This window comes from Lycorma delicatula, chromosome 3, assembly GCF_047948215.1.
Source record: "Lycorma delicatula isolate Av1 chromosome 3, ASM4794821v1, whole genome shotgun sequence".
NCBI lineage: Eukaryota > Metazoa > Arthropoda > Insecta > Hemiptera > Fulgoridae > Lycorma > Lycorma delicatula.
In genome coordinates, this window is record NC_134457.1 from 72,372,067 (window position 1) to 72,394,811 (window position 22,745).

Below are 22,745 nucleotides of genomic sequence, written 5' to 3' on the forward strand. Positions count from 1 at the left end.
GATGAACTGAAACCATGTCTTGTTACCATTAACAATACTGTCAAGAAATTAGCTTCATTTTCTTTTTTTAAAGAGAAGTTAGTATCGCTCCCATTTTTAGCTTTGTGATATCTGTAAGTTGTTTTGGTACCCACTGTGTAAAATAGTTATGAAAACATATTCTGTTAGTAACAGTTCAGAAAAATTATGTCTTTAAATTTGAGGAAATATTCACTAAGTTCAGTAACTGTGAAGCAATATATTATTACAAATATCATGTTCAATTTTTTCAACAAGTTCATTACTCACAATCGAATGTTGCCCTTGTCATGCACCTTATTTTGCCCTTCTGTGATTTCCTGTACCATTCTCTCAGTACCATCACTTGTTACTTTATTACTTTAAACTACAATCAGCTGACAGTGGATTTTGGCCGTAGCTGTTCCTTCAGGTTACAAATAAATGAATGATGTTATGTTTCTTGCAATTGGTAGGAGCCACAACAATCGCCTCCATATTTCACCATGTACTAGTTGAGCAGTATCAAAGAAAATGGGACTTGACTGTAAATGTGATGATATTTAAGCTTAGCTGATGTTCACTGCACATGCACTGATTAAGAAAAAAAAAAAAATTATTATGTTCAATTTTTTTTTTTGAAGATTGTTGGGAACAGTAATGAAGTTACACTTATTAATGGAGAAATGTTAATGTTAATAGAGAAATCTTTAACATGATCAAATCTGGAATCTGTTTCTTGAGTGTGTGTGTGTGTTCTAGATTTGTAGATGTTGTAAGTACTGTGTATTGAGTGATACAATTAAATTTTGACCAAGATAAATTGTACAGTTGGAAAAGAGAACACTGGTTAAATAAGAAGTTGCTCAAGAATATTGTGCAGTACAAAAAGATGAAGCAAGTCATAGTATTTTGATTAAGATTTAGATTCATTAACCATATTGAGTTGATGACAAAATATATATCCGTTAATATTCATCACCTCTTACATTCATTCATTCATTCATTAAGCAGGCATGTTTAAATGAAAAAAGTATGTTTGTTTTGATTTAATTAGAAATACATCAAGGGAAGAGAAAAGAGAGGTAATTCTCATTGTCCTCTTCAACAAACAGAACATACAGTTGCATGTCAGCAAACTAAGCCACCCACTAAAATGCCAGTTATAATATTCAGCTCTAAAAATGATTCATTCCGTATAATTTACTGAACACAACTCAATGAAATCAAATCTGATTAGGTACATATATGTTTTACATTCATGGCGTATGAAAAAGATTAGGAAAACAAAAATTGTCTGAATAAAAAAAGTTAATTTCTGATGCAAAACATTGCAGTATATATATGCAGTCTTTATTAAATTAACCTTTTTTTATATATATAGAAGTAACTTTTTCCAGTGTTAATTGTTGATTGGTTATCAAAACTACTGAGAAATTTATATCAGTAATATATTTATGAATAAATTATGTAAAGCTGTGTCAGAACGAACCAAATTCCTTAAATATGTCTGATAAAGTCATGTCATAACACTTTTAGGATGTTCTTTGGTCACCTTCAGTAAATTGTGCTGTTATTTTCTCCTGGTGCCAGCTATCATTATTTCTGGCAGTTTCTTGAATTACTAGACTTCTATTTTACTATGAGATATTTGACACGAGAAAATTGATGCAAAAATAAATAAAAATGTTGGCAAAGTTTTTTAAACTATTTTTTAAAAATTTGGTTTGTTTCATTGTAGAAAAATTAGTATTTTTATGTAAAGGCATAAGAATGAATAATAAAACCGAAAGAAGTGATTTGCAGTAACCACTAATTGAAGGAATAAATGATTAACTAAACTAGTAGGCGCTTATTTTCTTGTTTTTAAACCTTTAGTATGTATTTATAATGACTTACATATTTGAATTTTTTATCATAATCTTTAATATATTCTAAATTACACTCGTAAGTGTTGAAAAAGTCAGTTAATCGAGATTGTTGAATTAGTCTATCTGTAGTTGTCTGAAACTTCCTTCTACTCCAAACAAATCTGAATACTTGTATTTACATTGTTTTGGACGTTTGCTCTCATCAGTTAGCAGGGATCCTTCAGTCATGACCCATTCCTTAAAAGATTCTATAGTTTTTTGCCAGACATCTGAAAGAAATAGATTTGTTGTTACCATTTATTAGTTTACTGAAAAGTTTTATTAGATTTATATTAATTTGAAACTAATTTCTAGTATGCCATTTTAATGGGAGCCCTTGTGAGTAATGCATATTATTTATAAGCAAAAGAGTTTAAAATCATTTTGGCAGTTTAAAATCATGACTGAGTTTTAAATAGGCATGCGCGAATTAGCAAGTTGATCATGCAACTCGAACTGAAATAAAATTCTGATGTGTTGTGCCCATCACTATTTTTTATTTTATTTATTAAATGGTCTTGATTTTTTTTTAATATGATATAATTTACTGGTTTTCTATTTTCTACAGAAATATCTTGCTTTCTGTAGTAATTGTGATGATTTGTTATATTTAAAAATTTGCATTGGTTCCTTTGAAGTACCATTGCTGGGTATATTCATTGGCTGTTGACTAAAAATAGTATGAAGTAACTCATACAAAGATTAAGTGTGGCTAAAAATGGTTGAATTGTAGTGGTGTTCAGTAATTTGCAAATTAAATTTGATATTTACCATAGCATTTATATTTATAAATTTTCAGGAAGATATTATTGTATGGAATATTCAGGATGTTACAGAACTGTGAATATCTACGGAATGCAGTTTACATTCATATCTAAGATTCTTTATATTTATTAATCACCTTTGTTACCATTTCATCTGTTCACTAATAAAAATAATAAATTGCATATCTTAGAGATAGAGTAGTGTGTTTATGATTAATTGTATGTGTGTTGTAGAACTATGTAATATAAATTTTTTTGTCATAGTTACCATTTAATTCATCAATGCTTGCTTCTTCTCCGCCATAATCACGTGGTAATATCTTCTTATCAATAAATTTATACAGTTCTGTATGACCACTGAAATGATGTACCTAGTAAACAAATAATTTTATATTAAAATAATGTATATCTTAAAACCGTTTAATTAAAAAATAGCAAATACATTTGAAATACAGCTTTTTGTGAGGTGAAAATTTTATGTAAATTAAAGTTTAAGTTATAATAATGTAATGTACTTCACTTGTTGGTCAGTAAAGTTCTCTAATATGAAATACATATCCATAATATCAAGAATAATATTTCTTGTTTAGAAATTAAGAATTTTTTTCACATCCACTAAAACAAGGGCATTATTTTAATATTTATATCTTGGTTATTAGATGCATTAACACGAGATATAATGTATTATATCATCTTCTGTTTAGTTTTGAAATCAGTCAAAGACAAGTCAACTGCCTCCAGTTTCCATTCTTTATCTCTAATGAGTGCTGATGAAGAGAATGGAGAACCATACATAAGTTGCAGTATTGTTTTATACTTCAAAAGTATAACATCTGAGAATTTTCTTATTACACTAGAGAAATGTGGATTCAAATGAGGTAGATTTCATTTATTACCAAATTTCCCTTATAACTGTTATATGGAGTGTTTTTATGAGTTGGCACCTAGTTGCTGTTTTCTTTGACTTAGTGAAAGAGTAGACTACACAATTAAGTGTAGAGGTCTATTAAATACCCTGAAGAAGTGGAGTAGAGATGGAAATATGCTAAGCTTTATCTGTGGATTACTCAGAAAGTGAAGGACTAATCAAGACACCAGTTTTCATTTCATTCAGCTCAGAAAATTGTGTACTTCAGTAGTGTTTTGTACCTCAAATGCGATATTATTTGGTGTGGCAAGAAATAATGTGTAAAATTTCTGAATATACATTATATACTGATGATTTTATAATTTACGTCATCTTGCTGTTTGGCTACTGTTGTTACCTCAAAATTCAGTATATATTACAGATGAGCAAAAAATACAGGATTAAAATTTTCAGTTAATAAAACTTATGTGTGCTTTTCTAGTTTACGAACATACAGTTACCGAATTTATCAGAAATCTTATGTCATAAACCGTGTAAAATTTTCAGTTCTGAACTTTGATAAAAATAATGTAGAATAAACATTTAAAAGTACCCAAAAATTTATGTTTGAACATACTAAATATATTGCATATGATTAATAACGTGAATTGGGTAGGGAATCAAACATGTATGCCAAGAATTCCATTAACTACAACAAGATCTCGGCTAGATTATGGTGTTTCATTCTGCAATTTCCGATTAAATGGATGATTAAGAAATGTTGGATTCCATCCTTTAGTTTTTTCTGATTTTATAGATGAATTTTGATCTTGTCTTGTAAGAAGCATTTTGGCAGAGTGTTTATTATTATTATTTTTTATAATTATCATTAATAAATAAAACAATATAAGAAATAAACTATAATGCTTATATAATTAATAAAATTACGTTAAGTAATAATTATTTATAATATTACATTATATCTAGTTAATTTTTCATATTAACTGAGTTAAATATGAATAAAGGTTAAGCAATAAATATAAACATATGTAATAGGACGTGTATAACAAAATAAAGATAAATACAGATGAAGATGTATTTCATTAAAATTCTTGTATGAACTTAACGTAAATATGTCTTTTTGTTGGTTTGTTTATGATATAATCTTAGCTGTAATTTTTAATTAGTAATTTTAAGGTGTAGTTTATAAGGATATGGATGTGATGCTGTTATTAAAATAATAATTGTGTATTTTTTTTATTGGTTAGAGTATTAGTTGTATTTTGAAATTTGTGTAGTTCATTGTTGCATTTTGATGTTTGCACAATTGTGTATGCAATTAAAAAAAAAAATTGTTGAGAGATTTGTAAGAGATGGTGGGAACATGGAGCAAGAATGAATAAAACACAGATGTGTTTTGTATTTAGAATAAAATAATAAAATCAGAACTTAACTTACTCGTTCTCGTATTTTCTTTGATAAAAGTGGAAAAAAAATTGCAGTAATGTAATCAAAAACTGGTGGAGTATTAATGACAAAGACTCCTTTCAGGCGCAATGGTAATACTTCCTGAAACAAACTTTCATTTCTTCAGCAAATGTATGTTTACTCTATTATTAATGTAGATTTTTTATAAAAAATAGTTTTTATTAAGATTTTACTGCCTTAATGTAAAATTTTAAATAAATAATGAATATTTTATTTGATTATTTATTTTTATATGAAATAAATAATTTATATCAATATTGTTTAAGATATGAACAATATGAACATATTGTTTGAGATACACTTAGCTACGTTGTGGTGTGAGGAAAACAAGAGCATACAATCATATGATCTGATTATGATGTGTGGTAGGATTTTGAACTCAGGCTGTCAATTTGTAATATTAAATGTATATTGATTTACATAAAGAAATGATGGTAGCCATTTTAATTTGAAATTTATGTGGTATATATCAAATGTGGTAAGACGTGGTTGGTGACCACTATTGCTGATATTCACTTACCAGATCATAATGTAAATTCATATGTATACACATTTTTTTATTTAGATCCAAAATGTACATTCTATTGAATTTTTATGTTTATATAAGTTAAAAATCTTAGAGTCCTGTGCTATAATTGCTTAAACAGTAGCTCTTTGTCTTATTTTTTGTATTAATACATTTTTATTTAAATAGAATATTTTGTTGCATAGCACTGATTTGTCGTTTTATATATGAGTAAATTTGTGTTCTTTATTAGATTAATTTTTGGCAAATGTAAATATTTTTGTATTTGCAACATTTTTCTTGCTACTAGAGATACAGTTCTGGGACCTGCTTTATTCGATTTTTCAGGTCAAAACACTCTAAAACCACAGATTTCTCTATAATTTGGCTCCCAAGAATTTCAGTATGGCTTTATTTTATCCATAGAGCTGACATCAGGGGGAAATAATATTGTTTAAAAAAAAAAAAAATACTTCTATCATAAGTTATTTAGAATTTTTTTTACCTGTAATTATCTTTCAAATCAGCTCCTAAAATATTCCCATGCAATTTTGCAATTGTACAATTCCGTGTAACAGTTTTAGTGTTTTTAAATTTTAGAAAATTTGTACCATGTATAGTATATATGATATAAATTTGCTTTAGTATTTCATGGATAATTTTTTTTAAAATAAATTATTTGATAAATTTGAATTCATATTTATTTTTACATTTAATAAAAACAATAAAAAAATCTTTTAAACTTTTTCATTCTTTTTGTTTATGATGTTGGCAGTGACTGACATAGAGCCAAACTTGTTATTACATTTATGTGTGTATTTATATACATTATACATACAGTAACATAAGATAGTGCTTTCAGGAACTGTGTCGTTGGGACTTGTTTTACGTGTTTATAAGTTATATGTTTTCCATCAATTATTATGTATGTTCCATTTGTTAAAGAATCATTTATCATACAATAATCACTCATGTTTACTACACTTCTGCAGTGAGTTAAGTTACAAAAATTAATGGCTGAAGAATAAAGTCCACTGTAAAATACTCGGTAGCCATCTTTTGTTAATCGTGGAAGTGGAAAAACATTCCTGCAACAAGAAATTTTCCATAAAATCATTCAACCTACACTTACATATTTAAATTTCACACACACACACACACACACACGCACGCACGCACGCGCGAGGGTAAATCAAATGTAAACAGGATTTTTGTTCGTGAGCGTCTACGGTTGATAGGACTTAGCTCGCGCTTCTAGTATACTTGGGTCCCCACCCAAGTATACTAGAAGGAGTGGGAAGAGCCGGCCGTTTCACACTCCCAACCAATTTATCAGTAACGTTCACGATACTGGAGTAATAGGTGTACTCTTTCACTGTGGAACGCATAATTATAAAATTTCTTGCCCATGAAGGTCCGAATAAGTTATGGGAGCTGTCAAGCGATCATCACCCCATATGTATATACTTATACAGGAATAGCAAGATTCGCATCTAACGAAAAATTTAAACCAAACATAAAAGTAATACCAATATGAATAATTGTAATAGTATTAATACTACTAATAAATAAATTAGATCCAATTATAGAAACCCTATCAAAAATTAATGAAGTAAAATTTAACACAACAGAACTAACTAAAGAAAAAACAACATACAAATTCTTTAGAATATACAAAAAAACATTACAATAATAATAATAATTTTAACAATAATTTCAGTAACAAATATCTCAAGAACATTTGAAGGACCATTAAAAAAAACTTATGCTTAAACCAGTACGAAAGACAACCCCAATTAATTCATTCCTAATTGACCTTCCAAGACCATCAAATATTTCTTTAATGAAACTTTGGATCACTCTTAGGAATATGCCTAATAATCCAAATTATTTCAGGTCTATTCCTAGCCATACACTACTCATCAAACATTAATCAATCATTTAAAAGAATTATTCACATTACTCGAGATGTAAATTATGGAAGAATAATCTGAAATATCACGCAAATGGGGCATCGATATTCTTCATCTTAATTTTTATACACACAGGCTGAAGGATATACTATGGATCATACAAACTAAAGAAAAAAATGAATATCAAGATCCATAATTATACTAATATTAATAACAACAGTGTTCATAGGTTATGTACTACCCTGAGGACAAATATCTTTCTGAGGAGCAATATAAACTTAATCTCAGCTATCCTCTATGCAGGAGAAATAATTGTTCAATGAATCTGAGGTGGATTTGCTGTAGATAATCCAACACTAAACTTATTCTTTACATTTCACTTTATTTTACTCTTCATTTTAGCTGCAATAATCATAATACTCTTAGTATGAAACAGATCATTAAATCCAGTTGGAATAAAAACTAACATTGATAAAATCCTATTCCACTCATATTTTACCATTAAAGACATTATAGGAATAACAATTACACTAATAATACTTACAATAATAATTAACATAAATCCATCCCTAACTATAGATCCAGAAAACTTTACATCTGCAAATCTACACCCCTACCCATATTCAACCAGAATAATATTTTTTAATTACCTATGCAATTTTACGATCAATCCTCAGGAAATTAGGAGGAGTAATCACACTGATATATTGATTATAATCATTATATCAATACCTTCCTAATAAAAAACAAATTTCAAACAAACTCATTTTATCCAATAAATAAAATATTATTCTGAATTATAGTAAATATATTTATCCTATTAACATGAATTGGAGCACGACCAGTTGAAGAACCATATATCTTTACAGATCAAATCCTAACATGCTTCAATATAAACCCAATAATAACTAAAATATGAGATAAAATCTAAGTTAATAAGCTTTAAGTAATATAACTTGAAATTATACTAAAGCACAATCAATTAACTTCAAAATTAAACCAGACAAAATCAAAAAACCTTAAAATAATGAAAAATATAAACACCTTAAAAAACAAAAAAAAAACAAAATATAATTTAAAACAACAGGCAAATAACTTCTCCAACACAAATATATTAACGTATCTTAATGATAATAAGAAAAAGAACCACTAACTCACACAAAAAAATAAATAAAAACAACCTTAAAAAAATAAAAACTTATACAATCACCACCAAAAAAAAAATAAACATGACAAATATCTTGTAAATATTATATTACTATACTCTGACAAAAAAAACCAAAGAAAAACTAAAAGATCTATTCTCAACATTAAATCCAGAAACCAATTCTGACTCACCCTCAGAAAAATCAAAAGGAGAACTTTTAGTTTCAGCCAAAATACAAGAAAGAAAAAGAAAAAATAAAGGAAAAGAAAAAATCAAACATCCAACTGAAAATAATATAATTCAACCAAATTAAAAGACTCACAATGTAAAATAATTAAAAAAAAAAAAACTTCATAAGAAATTCTTTGAGAAATTCTACATATACAACCTTTCTTTTTCCTGTTTAGCCTCCGGTAACTACCGTTTAGATAATTCTACATATACAACCTAATCAAGAATAAACAGCACTTGATAACCAACTACCAATTATAAAAAAATAAACCACAAAATCAGAACAAAAACAAAAAAAAAAACGTAAATAAAACCAACATAATTTAAACTAAAAGGAAATAACAACCAAAATAATAAAGAAATAACAAAACCTAAAATAGGAACCAAAAAATAAATCAAATAATTCCCAAAAGAAAAAAAAAGCAATACTAAAACGCAGAAATAAACCAAAAACACAACCCTATAAGGACCCCTTCGAAGCTGAATATATCGTAATACCTTATGCTTAAATAAAGTAAAAAAAACACACCTAAAAGAATAAATACTAATAAAAATAAGTACTAAAAACCATTTACTAACTGTAAAAAATACATTATTAAATTCTAAATTTTGACTTAATTAAATCTGCCAAATTAGTAAAAAAAATTATTAGATTACTAACAATCCCTTCATACCAATTAGAATTAATTAAAAGAAGTTAGAAACCAATCTGTCTCATGCCAGCTTGAACTCAGATCATGTAAAATTTTAAATTTCGAACAGACCCTAAACTGTAAAACCTCCCGCACAGAAATTTATAATTCAACATTAAGGTCGCAAACAAATTTATCAATAAGAATTCTCCAGATTTATAATGCTGTTAACCCTAAGGTAACTTATTATTATAATTAAAAAAAATATAAAAAAAACATTAATAAATGTAAAAAAAAAAAAATAGGATTAAAATTTTATCTGTCACCCCAACAAAATTTATTAACAAAAAAATGTATAACAAAAATCAAAAATAAAGATCTATAGGGTCTTATCATCCCTCTTCAACACTTCAAACCACACCTCAATTAAAACACTAATTATTATGCTACCTTAGCACAATCAAATTACTGCGGCTATTTAAAATCATTGAGCAGGTCAAATCTTTATTAAAAACTAAAGGACATGTTTTTGATTAATAGGTGAAAATATTTTTTGCTTAATTCATATTAAGAATTTTTAACTACTAATTCAATCATTATTAAAAATAAAATAATTAAAATAAAACCCAGTAAAAAAATAAATAAACAAAAAATTTTTGTTCTACAACGAACTTAAAATGATAAAAGATTAATCCAAAAAAAGAAGTAAATAAATAAATTATATTTAAAAAACTAAAATTATTTAAAAAAATAAATTTATATTTAATAAAAATTATTAACCTTAATTTTAAATTTCAAAATGAAAAAAAATCAACAAAAAGAAATTCTTGATTAAATCAATTTACCAGGTAACCAGATAAATAAAAAAATGAATTTCATTTCACAATGACTCAAAATTCATAAATAATTTTTCAACAATAAATACAATTAAAGGTAAATCTTTACTATTTGGGGAAAAAACCCTGTTACAAAAGGTACTAAAAAAAAATTATTCTTACATAAAATTTAATTATCCTTACAGTACAATAACTAAATTTAAAAAAATCAAATAAAAAAAGAAAGGATAAAAGAGAAACCTAGAAAAAACCTATCAGATTCAACTGATTTGAACAGTAAACTTAGTTACTGTAAATAAATAAAACCCAAAATCTGTTTCTAGATACACTTTCCAGTACATCTGCTTTGTTACAACTTATCTCAGTTTATGAGATTGACAGGTGATATGTACATAATTTAAAAGCTAAATTCAAAAAAATTACTATTAAATCCAAATTTAAGTAATAACCAAAATAAAAAATCCAAAAACAAGAATTAATATAACCTTTAAATAACTGCATCTTGACCTAACATAAATTAAAAAAAAAAAGAAAATGAACATATAATTTTTACTACATTCAATGACCATGTATATGGAAGAAAATTGTTGCAATGTAAATTATTGTTTTTGTATTATATGTATCTTTTTTTTTATCCTTAATTTGTTCATAGTCATTTCTTGAAGACAGTAAGTATTGATGAAAGTATTGATGCTCTTTGCATGTTCCGTCCTGCCATTATGTTGTATGTTTCCTATTATTTGGAATTACTTCTCAAAACAAATCTCTTCAGTATTTTCATAAATTTCTGTTTCCAGTTTACCAATGTTTAGAAGAAAAACCATCTGCTTATTTTTGTAATTAAAATTTAATCATAATTTTACAATGCATAAATAATAATCGTAAAATAAATAAATTTAATTAATAATTTTTACTGATTTGGCTTATGTTATACTTACAATGATTTTCTATAAAGCATCATTTGATCAGTACATGGATCTCTATTAGAAAAAAACTCAGGGATCAGATGTCTCATTGTAAAATAAGCATCTAATTTTTGTTTAGTTCTTTCCAAACTACATTTACTGCCCCACAAATAATATTTTAATTCTTGTTCACCTGTAAATTAATAATTTTAAATTAAATTAATTTAATAACATTAAATTAATTAATTTTAACTTTTTTTGGTTTACTCAATTTTTTTCTTTTAACCTCTGGGGCCACTGTTAGGTATTGCTTCAGAGGATGAGATGAATGATAAGTAGAATGTGAAAATGCCATGCCCAATGCCAATGCCAAAAAATGCCATGCTGAGTTGAACCCAGGACCTCTGGATGAAAGGCTGAGACACTACCACTCGTGCCACGGAGGCCAGCTTTACTCAGTGTTTGAAAAAAATTTATCCTGCATTAGATCAAAATAAGTGAATCAAGTTGCAGTATGACATGTCTGTAATGTGATGTGAACTTAAATTTATTATTTTATGATTCGGTACTTTCATAATTATTAATGATTGCAATTCATGGCAACAAGCTTATTTTAGTGCAGCAGCTTCTTTGTTTAGTCTCAGCCAGCCAATTTGTCCCTAGACAATGTCATTATGAGAACTAAATGTAAGAAATTGTTTGTGTTTATTCTCTATTTGTCATTAAATTTCCTGCAATTTATTACATTTTGGTTTATATGCTTTTGTAATTCTGAGATTTTTCCCACTACCCTCTACTTATAAAAGTATTAAATGTAACAGCCTCCTTATTTTACAAAATTTATTGTCAATTCTGATTATTCTGTTTTTGAACTGTTATATATTTTGTGTTGCCTTTTTGTACTATTTTGAGTATATAACACCACTAGTAAAATTAGGCAGATTTTTTACTTATATTTTTTAGTTTTTACTTATACACTTGGGAATTTTTTTCCAATGCTTATTAGTTTTGTTAAAATAAATCTTAGTATTTATTTTGAGTGTTTACCTATTTACATATAAGAGTGTAATAAATAAAAGAGGATGGTTAGGACTGAGATTATCTTACTGTCTGGTACGCTGTCAATCTCTAAACATTACATTTGTTTAGTTGAATTTGTACATTCTAATTAAACAGATTTTCATGTTGTCTGTTAATGCTGTGTTATGTTTTCTTTATATGAATTAATATATATAAGCGGTTCAAGATGTCAACAAGATACATAAATTCTAACTTTTCATAAAAATTCTAACTTTTACATGATTCTAAATTTAAAAAATGTATAAATTTACATGAAAAATTATAACTATAAAGCATAGAACTAATCTACTTGTATAAAAATGGAAATCTACATGTGAATCATAGTTGAAGAATCATCTGGCTTTAATGAAATTCTCATGTCTATTTAGTTTTGATCTTAGTAATATTCAGTCTTATGGTATATATTATTTATCTCCAGGGCTGCACAGCATTTCCTTCATGGTCTGAACAATTTTTCCCTGTGGTTTCTATTTGAATGTTATTTTATTAAAAAATTAACGACAGTACAATTTATTGTTCACTTTGATAAACTTTTATTAATCATTTTACAATCATTTTTTAGTAATTAGTAGTCAACTTTGGCAATCATAATTATTGCATTATGATAAGAAGATTCTATCTACAAAAGTTGTATTTATTATTATATAACAGGAAATAGAAAATTAACTAAATTCTGATGGGTGATTATCTAGTCTGATAATTCACTAGATTCTCTAGAAAATTTACAAATATTAAATAATAAATGGAAAAATTTGACTCAAATCCTGATATATGTTACATACGTCACACTTGGAATTTAGAACATTTTTGTAATTTGCAACATTGTTCATCTAATTCAAAGTTTTTATTTTTCTTACAAATATTTTCTTAGTTAAAAAAAAAAAAAATAATTATTGAGCTACAACTTTGAGCTTAACTTTTTAAAATTTCCTATTAAAATGTTCCAAAAATAGTAGAATTTTCCCCAAAATTTTGTGCCAATAAAAATATAACAAGGTATTTATTTATACTATAACAACAGGTTTAGTCTAATGCCCACTTACTGATTCTGATGAATGGTTATGAATTTTTTTTTGCGTGTGAACAATGCCGTGCCTGACTGGGATTTGTACCCAGACCTCTAGATGAAATGAAAGGCTGAGATGTTACCACTCTGCCATAGAATCAGTATTGTAGTAGTAACTTTGAAAAAATATTTCCTTCACTCATAATTGATGGAAAACTAAATGATTTTGATTTTGTATTCATATGAACCTTTTCTTTTATTTCATTTATAGGGTGGTGGATTCCTAAGTATATGCTATTTCCTCATAGCCTGAAGTATGCCCGTTTCCTCTTGGAATAGCCTGTATATTTAATTCAAATCACTGAATCCACCTAACCAATAAAATACAGTAAATATATTTTTAGCTTTATTTTTCATCGAATAGTGCTTTTTGGAATTACCTCCACCGTGAATTTCTATTTAATGTTACACTAAGATTTTAAAAACATGTATGTCAAGAAAATGAAAATTAAATCTAAAATTAAAAAGAGCCTACTATTTGTTTAATTTCTTCCATGTAATTGAGTTGTACAATTTAAACAATTAAAACAACATAACATATTATTACTAATTATCTAAACAGCGGTAACAAATAAAGATGTATATATATAAATAAAATAATAAAAAAAATTATCTTTAATTTATGACATTCTTAAGTGGTAAATACTAAAAATAAAACTTGGATGCACAAAAACTCAACTAACAAACATGAACTAAAAAATTATTATTAATATCTATGCAAAAACTAAATCGTGTTTTCTTTTCTGCCAGCTGAACACTTAGCTCTTAATGTGGCAGTGAAATGTTTAACTTTGCTCTAACAAATAATCTTTGAAAATAACATTGTTTTGTCAAAAGGTAATGAGAAATTATCTGCATTTTAAGTTTATATTGATCGGACATAAAAAGAAATAAGTTAGAAATTTTTTGTCTTTATCGGTTGTATTCTTGGTAACTTTGGTTTGTCTGATTAGATTTAATAAACTGTTGTAATATTTCTAGAACTCTAAAAAAGTATGTAAATCATACTTGTAGAAAAATTGGTTGAGACTTTAGCCATTTCACTGATAAATAAATGTTTAATTGTGCTTTAAAATTTTTTTACATTTATCCACCAATTGTAAATTGACCCAATGAAATATTTTAATTAGCAAATCAGTTAAATATTCCTGTACATCATATAATAATTAGATATTAGATGAATGTTTTTTTTTTAATAATTTAATTACTTACTCATGTACTGAGGTAAATGTTGTTGTTGTTGGAGCCATTCTTTAAGTGCTAAAACCATAGATTTTAATTCAACTGCAGTCATTCCATTTTCTGTTAATTTGTTTTGAATTTGTTCTTCAGTCATTGTTTCTAAATACATTTTAGAACACTTTTTTAGTGTACTTTTAATAATCCTTAAGAAAATTATTCTGAACAGTTTGCAGGATAGTTTAGCAATATTTATATAATCTCTGATGATATGATCTTATAACTGTTTTTACTAAATTTTTTTTGTATTATATCCAAGTGTGGGAACTAAAATTTAATTGCCTCATTAAATAAACAGCATAACATTCAAAATTCTAGATTAGAGGAAAATTTCCTTTCACATTTGTAGAAATTAACGATTGTTTAAAGATTGAATTTAATGTAAAAAATGTTATCCAGTGTATTTCATAAGAAATACACTTATGCTTTATGCTTTCAGTATTTAATTAAAGAAATATAAATATAATATTTATTTCACTAAAACAGCAAGTTTGGTATTTTCATTTGCCAAAAAAAATAATTTATCATTGTAAAAATAAATTTCTGCAAGACACTCCTTTAATTACAACAAAATAAATTTAATATTAACTTAATTAAAGTTATTTTATTTAACTCATCTTGCGTCTTTTTGTATATTTGTGTATAGTTCTTTAATACAGATAGTTCTTTTTATAAAACTGCATCTATTTCTGTATCTATATATATTTTTCAGTATATTAGGCACTGTAATTGTATTACAGTACTACTGTAAGTACCGTATTTATTCGAGTACCCCCCGCCCCAGAATAAGCTCCGCACCTCAATTTTCCGGACCGAAAATCTAAAAAAAAAAGTCGAGTATATACTGGTATTTTAAAGTGCAACGGATATGTTAAAAAATACGTAAATACGAAAATATTCAGATAGTAAAGCATTTAATTCGTTCATTTAAATTGCAGTATTATTATTACATTAATAATTAATTGCCGTAAGTACTAGTTTGGTTCAGAATCAGTAGGCCAGTAAGACGAAAAGAAAGTATCATGTTGAAAAGGATCATTTCAATACACTTTTTAATATGGGATTTTATTTTTAATTAATGACTGTCACTGTCAATGTCTGTAGAAGAGTTACCGGTAGTCTCCACGTCGCTCTGCCAAAGGTGATCGTCTTCACTACCATGAAGTTCATTAGATATTCCACATTTTTTTAAACTTTTCCTTACCAATTCCGTGGAAATACCTTTGCAAGCATCTTTTATCCAAACACAAATCTGGTTAAACTCTGGGCGTTTGATTCTTCCTGTAGGCGTGAGAAAGAAATTTTCATCAGCCATCCAATTACTGTACAGTTGTTTTAATGCAGATTTGAACGGTTTATTAATGCAGACATATAGTGGTTGCAATAAAGATGTCAATCCGCCTGGAGTTATTACATGGTCTGTCATACCCTTTTTTAAAATGACTTTCACTTTATCAGTTGTATGCCCCCGATAACTATCCATTACTAGCATACCGGTATTTTTTTTATTAAGTAAATCTTCTGATCGCTTTTGCCGTACACACCTGATCCAATCTAAAATTAAGGTTTCGTCCATCCAACCTGATTCCTGTGCTCTGATAATAACTCCATTTACCTGTACGGTAGGAAGTTAGTTTTTCTTTTAAAAACATTGTACGGAGGTAATTTTGATCCATCAGAAGTAATGTAAAGTAACACTACACCTTTGTTGTTCATCACCAGTGCGAATCGTAATATTTTTTTCACCTTTTTTGTTTACGGTTTTGTCAAATGATATTTCAACATATATGGGGGTTTGATCAGCATTTCCTATTTGAGAAGCCTTTATCTTTTCTAAGATTTATTATGTATTTGTGAAAATGTAATATTTTTTTGTTCACAAGCGTCTGGAAGTCGTTGAAAATGGTCGTCTTATTGACAAATCATTTCGTGCAAAAAATCGTGTTCTCCATCCACGGCTTGCTTTAAAATCAACTTTATTCAATGATTTAGCGATTTCACGAGCATGTGATTGACACATTTCTGTCGTGACAGCATAACCGCATTTCCTTTTTTCCATAACAAAGTCATACAATTTTTTTTCTATGTCTGTGTATTTTGGTTTTAAGCCACGAAAAGTCCTTTTATTACCAGTGCCTTTCACCAGAAGTTGTTTCTTCTTACACTAGTCCGGAATGCAACTTTCATCTACGTCAAATTTTCTTCGTGCCGCCCGTTTTCCCATTTTTTCAGCCTCTTCTATAACGCGCAGTTTTTCATTTACTGTAAAAGATCGTAGACGCTGTTCTTTTGTACTCATTTTATTGCCGTAATTAAAATAAATCACCGTATTAAACTTTACAACATAAACTAAACAATAAAATGCACAAAACCTTCCACATATACAAACAGTCCAATGACTGGCGAATAGACAAGACGACGATGGGTAACTGATACTGTAGTGTCATTAGAACCGGATGCAGCCATACAGAATGAATCAGATTTATAAAAATACCGTAATTTCGTTCCTATCGATAATATGAAGAGGATGTTAATCATTAAGGATGTATTCTGTATAAGCGGCATCCGGTATTGATAAACGAAAGCCTAATGTAACTATATTTATGTGATTGAATTTAGGTACTTCTAAGAAAACGTTTACTTTTCATAAATTGTCCTGGCTGAAGGCTCTGTTTCAAGTAAGCCCCTCACCCTTATTTTTTTCTCTCCAATTCCAAGAAAAAAAGTGCGGGGTACTCAAATAAATACGGTATGTTTTTTTAACTATTTCCGTAACAGTAAATTCAGTTACAATCCTTGTGCTTGTTTTGAACTTTCATCATTTTAATCATTCATAAAAATATATTTAAAAAATAATAAACATTTTTTTGCAGGATTTAAAATGCTGTTTTGAAATGAATAATAAGAGGTCGTTTCTGTATTGCTTATTTCTGTTCTTAAAAAAAAAAACTTTTGTTCTTTATTTAATTACATAAACTTTTGTAAAAACAGAATGGACCAATGTTGTACATTTCTGGTGTATTTAATTTTTTATTTGATTATTTATCTCTTTGCATATGTATACATTTTTTAATTGTATAATGACGTAATTAATTACTTTTCTAATATATTAAGCTTCAGAAATTTGTAGTTTAAAAATATCTAGACATTAGAACTTTGTCGGTATGAGTCCGCAGAACTGGACGGCACGCGAAGTCAACGAACTATGTATTCAGTTATAAACATGATCTAACCTAAAATTGAAATAAAAATAGGAAAAAGAAGATTAAAAAATAATCATGAAAACATTATATTTCCGTTCAGTTAGATTTATAATAAAGAATTTTCAAAAATACCTCGAATTTTATTGGCGTTTTTTCTTCCATTTGATGAACCGCGGTTCTCGATTGTTACTTTTTTCTCAAAAAGGTGGTTTACGAATCGTGCCGCTAAGTAGCAGTACTTAACGGCGCCTTTTTTTTTAATTTATGAATGATCTCGTAAATCCCATCACTTTATTAAAAAAATAAAAGTATTAGTTTACAAGAGATTATAGCTGCTAATAAAACAAAAAACACGAACAGTAAGGAAATGAAAACGTAGCAACAAAGATTGTTACATAAAATAGAAATAAACTCGATTGGTAAAATGTTATTCTACAATTAGAAATATTTGAACTAAGCGATGGAGAAATAAAAAAAGTTCTTTTAGTTATAATAATGTATAAAGTGTGTTCACAGTAAAAATCGAGGGTTGCACTTAACAAGTAATAAGTGCAATGTTGTATCATGGATCTTCGATTCGTGAAGGTCTTATACTAGTTTTATTAAAAAAGGAAAACATTGTATGAAGTGATTGATATGACTATCAACAAAAAAAAAAAAAATTGCCGAGAAATTCAAAATATGTATATTTGTTTGTTCTAGAAAGGCAATAAATTTTAATAATAAATCCATAAGATAACAATCAGTAATTAATAAAAAAAATAATTAACAAAACGCAGTGATATCCAAAAAAATTACAATGAAATTGTAAACAGTACGGTAAGAGTCTTGCAGATATCATTTCTTCCGCTCAAAAAACAAAAATTTCTGTAGCATAAATAAAACTGTTTTTAACAAAATGATGCGATATCAAAAAAAGTAAGACACTACATTTCTGTTATTAATCTAGAATTTTGTTTAAAATAAATACATGATAAATATATGTAATAGATAATAGATTTACAATAATAGAAAATAAACAATGTTTAAGCGTTCCATAAATAAGCAAAAAATAGAAAAAATTGTTACAAAACAATTACCGGCCTGATCTCATTTATTAAACAAAGAATAATCAAAAGAATTTTATTCTTTCTGTAAATGTGATTTATATTACATAAAAATAGATAGAAATATTTTTGAGCGGATGATATCTGCGAGTCTCTTACCGTACGGTTTACAATTTTATTGTCATTTTTTTGGATTTCAATCAAAAGTTTTACTTTTGATTGAAATCCAATGTTGATTGAAATTTGTGATTGTAAAAAAATTACAATAGATAATAATTCAATAACAAAAAAAAAAAAATTGTAATAAAAAATATAAATATATAAAATATATATGTATTTTAATAGGGGGAGGAAGTCGTGTGGTGTCCGGATCAGATTTTTTTAATATCTTTTAAACAATGTATTTGTCTAATATCTTTTTTGCATAATTTTGAATAAAAACATGTTAATGATTTTTTTCTTTCTTTTATAGGTAAGAAGAAATTTTTTTATTGTACTTCTCAATAAATTCGGAGTGGTAAGTAATTAAATCTAACATGCTTCAATAAATAAATAGATAAAAAATTGATGTTAACCGATCTAACTAAATTACATTCAATAATGATTATCTTTTTATCATATTGTCTTAATCGTAACTTCATATTTTAACAAAAAATAAACTACAATATTTGATGCTCATGTTGAAGTGTAGTTGTAGGACTTGTATGTAAGAGTAGTAATATGTTGTTACCACATATATGCATAGCGTAATATCGGCGAACACAAGAACACAACGCTAGGAGCCAGATGTCAGCGGGAGTACAGTATACGTACGCGCTTGCACAGCGTCACTCCCACCACGTAGATGACCGCGCAGATCTCCCACCATAGCGGCGCTGGGGCCCCACCACTCGCAAGCTCCAGTAAAAGGGCATACACGAGAATGAATTTTCAATAATCACTGACCGTTCGGAATAATTTTATATATAGGGCGGATACGGATAGGCCAGTACCACCCGGAGGCCGTGCCAGCGGCGGAACCGCTCGTTTAGTCCATAGACGCTGTTTGCATGTGCGAGTCGATCTCCACACCAATGTAATGGAGCAGACTTGTGTACATATGGAGCATCTAGGCACGGAATACAGGCTAGTCTCGGCGTATAATAGGCTGAACACAGCGGTTCCCGATGCTGATCTCGATGCCGTGTTAGAAGATTGGGAAGGGCCCATGGCAATCATGGGTGACCTCAATTCTAAGTACACGTCTTGGAATAGCAGTCTGACAAATGAAAATAGCAGTTTGTTATACGAAAAGGCAAGGGCCCGTAGGTTAATCGTCATAGGTCTCGAAGTGTCCACCTTCGTGCATCGAACTGGTCGGTTGAGACCTGATGCGCTCGACATCACGATTATAAGAGCTGGAGACCAGTTTCCGGATCCAACAGCTCTTCTCAGAGCTAACGCAAAAAACGGCCCTTTTCAGGGCCACCACTCTGAAACCTCAAACAGCCCTTTTCAGGGCTACCATTTCGTTTTAAGGTGCCACGTGCCGTCGAAGCCATTCGGCGACAACGTGTAATATATAAGAGTAATACGCGGTAGAAAAGTAATCACAGTCTATATTATGTGTAAGTGCATAATGCATATAGATTTTAAATGAGATTAGTAACAAATTAATTAACACTTACTTATTAAGAAAACACAAATAGAATACATAAAAAGCACTTAATTATTTTGTAAATCAGAAAACGCTTAGTATGTATACACATCATATACAAAATGTCACTTTATAACAAATATTTTGCTACTGAATAAAAAAAATATTTTCCATTGTAAAAACTACATATATAAATGTGGCATTTAAGGTTAATTTTTAGCTTTGATAACTTGATTTTTAATTTAATTTCTTTTTTTTATCTTTTGGTAATATTTATATGTGGTTGTAAGTTGTAACATTTTACAGTCAGCCTTATTAAAATGAAAAATCACCCTAAAAATCAGTCATCTTATATTAAAACTTTAAAATTAGTAGCGTATTAGTGAATTACTATCTAACTGTTTTCAAAATATTAGGATAAAAACTGTCATGCCCACTTAAGTAATATGTGATGATTCATTTATTTTAAAATTTCTTATAAATGTGTTGGAGGACGAATAAAAATTTAATTTAAGATTTTTTTATTATTTATACAAAATACAATTAGTGCAACAACTATTTAACATTTCTTCTATGCAATTATGAGACCAGACTTAGTGTTTAACTAACTTTTTTGGATCAAAAAATAGTTACACCCTTGCCGTGTTCTTGAACTGAAAGGGATATATTAATGTCTTGTAGTGGCAGCACTGGTTGTGTTGTCTATATGCTTTCCCAGCAGCAATTCTGTATGATATTCAGTACGTGTCATTGTCAATATGGCGTTTCTTCTAGGGGTTTCGTCCAGATTAGAAGTGTATTCAGCAGTCCAATTTTTATGGGCAAAAAATTACAATTGTTGTGAAATTCATCGCCAAGTTGTTGATGTGTATGGTGAGAATGCAATGTCACGCCCCATGATCACAAAATGGAGCCAAATGTTCAGAAACGGAAAAATAAATGTGAGTGACGAACTGCGTGCTGGGCGTCTTTCAATTACAAACACAACGGATAACGCGGAACGAGTGAATGAAACGCGTCTTGAGTGACCTGCGCATTAAAATTAGAGGGATTGCAAGTCAACTTAACATCAGTTATAGTAGTTTGTTTGCGATTATTCACGATCAGCTTGGTTACCGTAAGATGTGTGCACGATGGGTGCCACATCTGTTGACCGACAACCACAAACATAACGTTTTGCGTCTGCTCTTTTTTCTCTTCAACGTTATTCCAGGACTGGTCCACAGTTTTTCAAACAAATCATCACAGGGTATGAGAGCTGGCTGCTTCATTTCACCTCTGAGAGAAAACGAGCATCACGTGAACGGAGATACAAAAATAGCCAAAATAAGTGAAAACATTCCTACATGTTCAAAAGGTTATGCTGATAGTCTTTTTCGATTCTGAGGGAGTTGTTTACAGTGAATTTATGCCCCGAGGAACAACAATCAATGCCGAATCGTACTGTGAAACGTTAAAAAAATTGCTTAAAGCCACTAAAGAATTGCTAAAGCGATGGGGTCGTTTTTCTTCGAGACAACGCTATTCCTCATTCAGCTCATGTGACAAAGGAGTTACTGCAAAAATTCTAGTAGGAAGTGTGGTCTCATCCGCCTTACGGCCTTGACATAGCACTCTGCGACTACCACCTGTTTGGTCCTCTCAAGGACCTCTCACCTGAGAGGAGAGCGTTTTGCTAATGATGAACTGAAGGAAGCGGTCCTTAAATGGTTGAAGGAAATTGGACGAAATTTTTATAAGAGTGAAACTGAAAAAGTTTTCACAAGGTATGAAAAGTGTTTGGAAAAACTTTGTGATTATGTCGGAAAATAGATTAAAATATGTAGTTTTTTGTTCAATAAAAAAAAATTGTCTTATAAATATGAATTTGTTTCATAGAGGGGGTGTAACGTACTTTCTGATCGTCCCTCGTACTTTACATTAATTTTACTTTACATTTTTTTCTTTTTAACAAGTTGGCACAAAACTCTTATATATTCTACTCTTTAAGCAACATTTTCAATCTTCCTTTGGAGTTATAAGGATGAGAACGAATTTTGACATTTTCAGTAGATTTAATTATTAATAATAATTATTTAATAAATATTGCACTTAAATATTAACATTTCCACCAACCATGAGTAAAACTGACTCACTAACCTTGCATAAATTGATTTACATAACACAGGTGTGTGGATCTTCATATTTAAGAGAAAAAAAAAATTCAATTTTAAATTTCACTACTTTTCAAACACAGCCAAATACTGTAAAGAAGCTAGAAGGACCAACTGATATTGTCGCATGCCGATAGTGAATAAAGA

The 22,745-nt window shown here is 28.6% G+C and overlaps 2 protein-coding genes across 2 annotated transcripts in view; one reads left to right on the plus strand and one right to left on the minus strand.

Annotated features, from left to right (window-relative positions):
• LOC142321684 (zinc-regulated GTPase metalloprotein activator 1-like) overlaps positions 1 to 22,745 on the plus strand; it is a 443,413-nt gene that overhangs the window by 127,133 nt on the left and 293,535 nt on the right. The gene's annotated exons all lie outside the window — the stretch shown is intronic.
• On the minus strand, positions 1,889 to 14,699 carry LOC142321691 (alpha-tocopherol transfer protein-like). Its single transcript, XM_075359978.1, has 6 exons — positions 14,534 to 14,699; positions 11,209 to 11,368; positions 6,350 to 6,599; positions 4,977 to 5,087; positions 2,940 to 3,042; positions 1,889 to 2,137 (listed from the first exon to the last, which is right to left on the minus strand). The coding sequence occupies exons 1-6, from the start codon at positions 14,670 to 14,672 to the stop codon at positions 1,983 to 1,985; spliced, it is 918 nt and encodes a 305-aa protein (XP_075216093.1). The 5' UTR covers positions 14,673 to 14,699; the 3' UTR covers positions 1,889 to 1,982.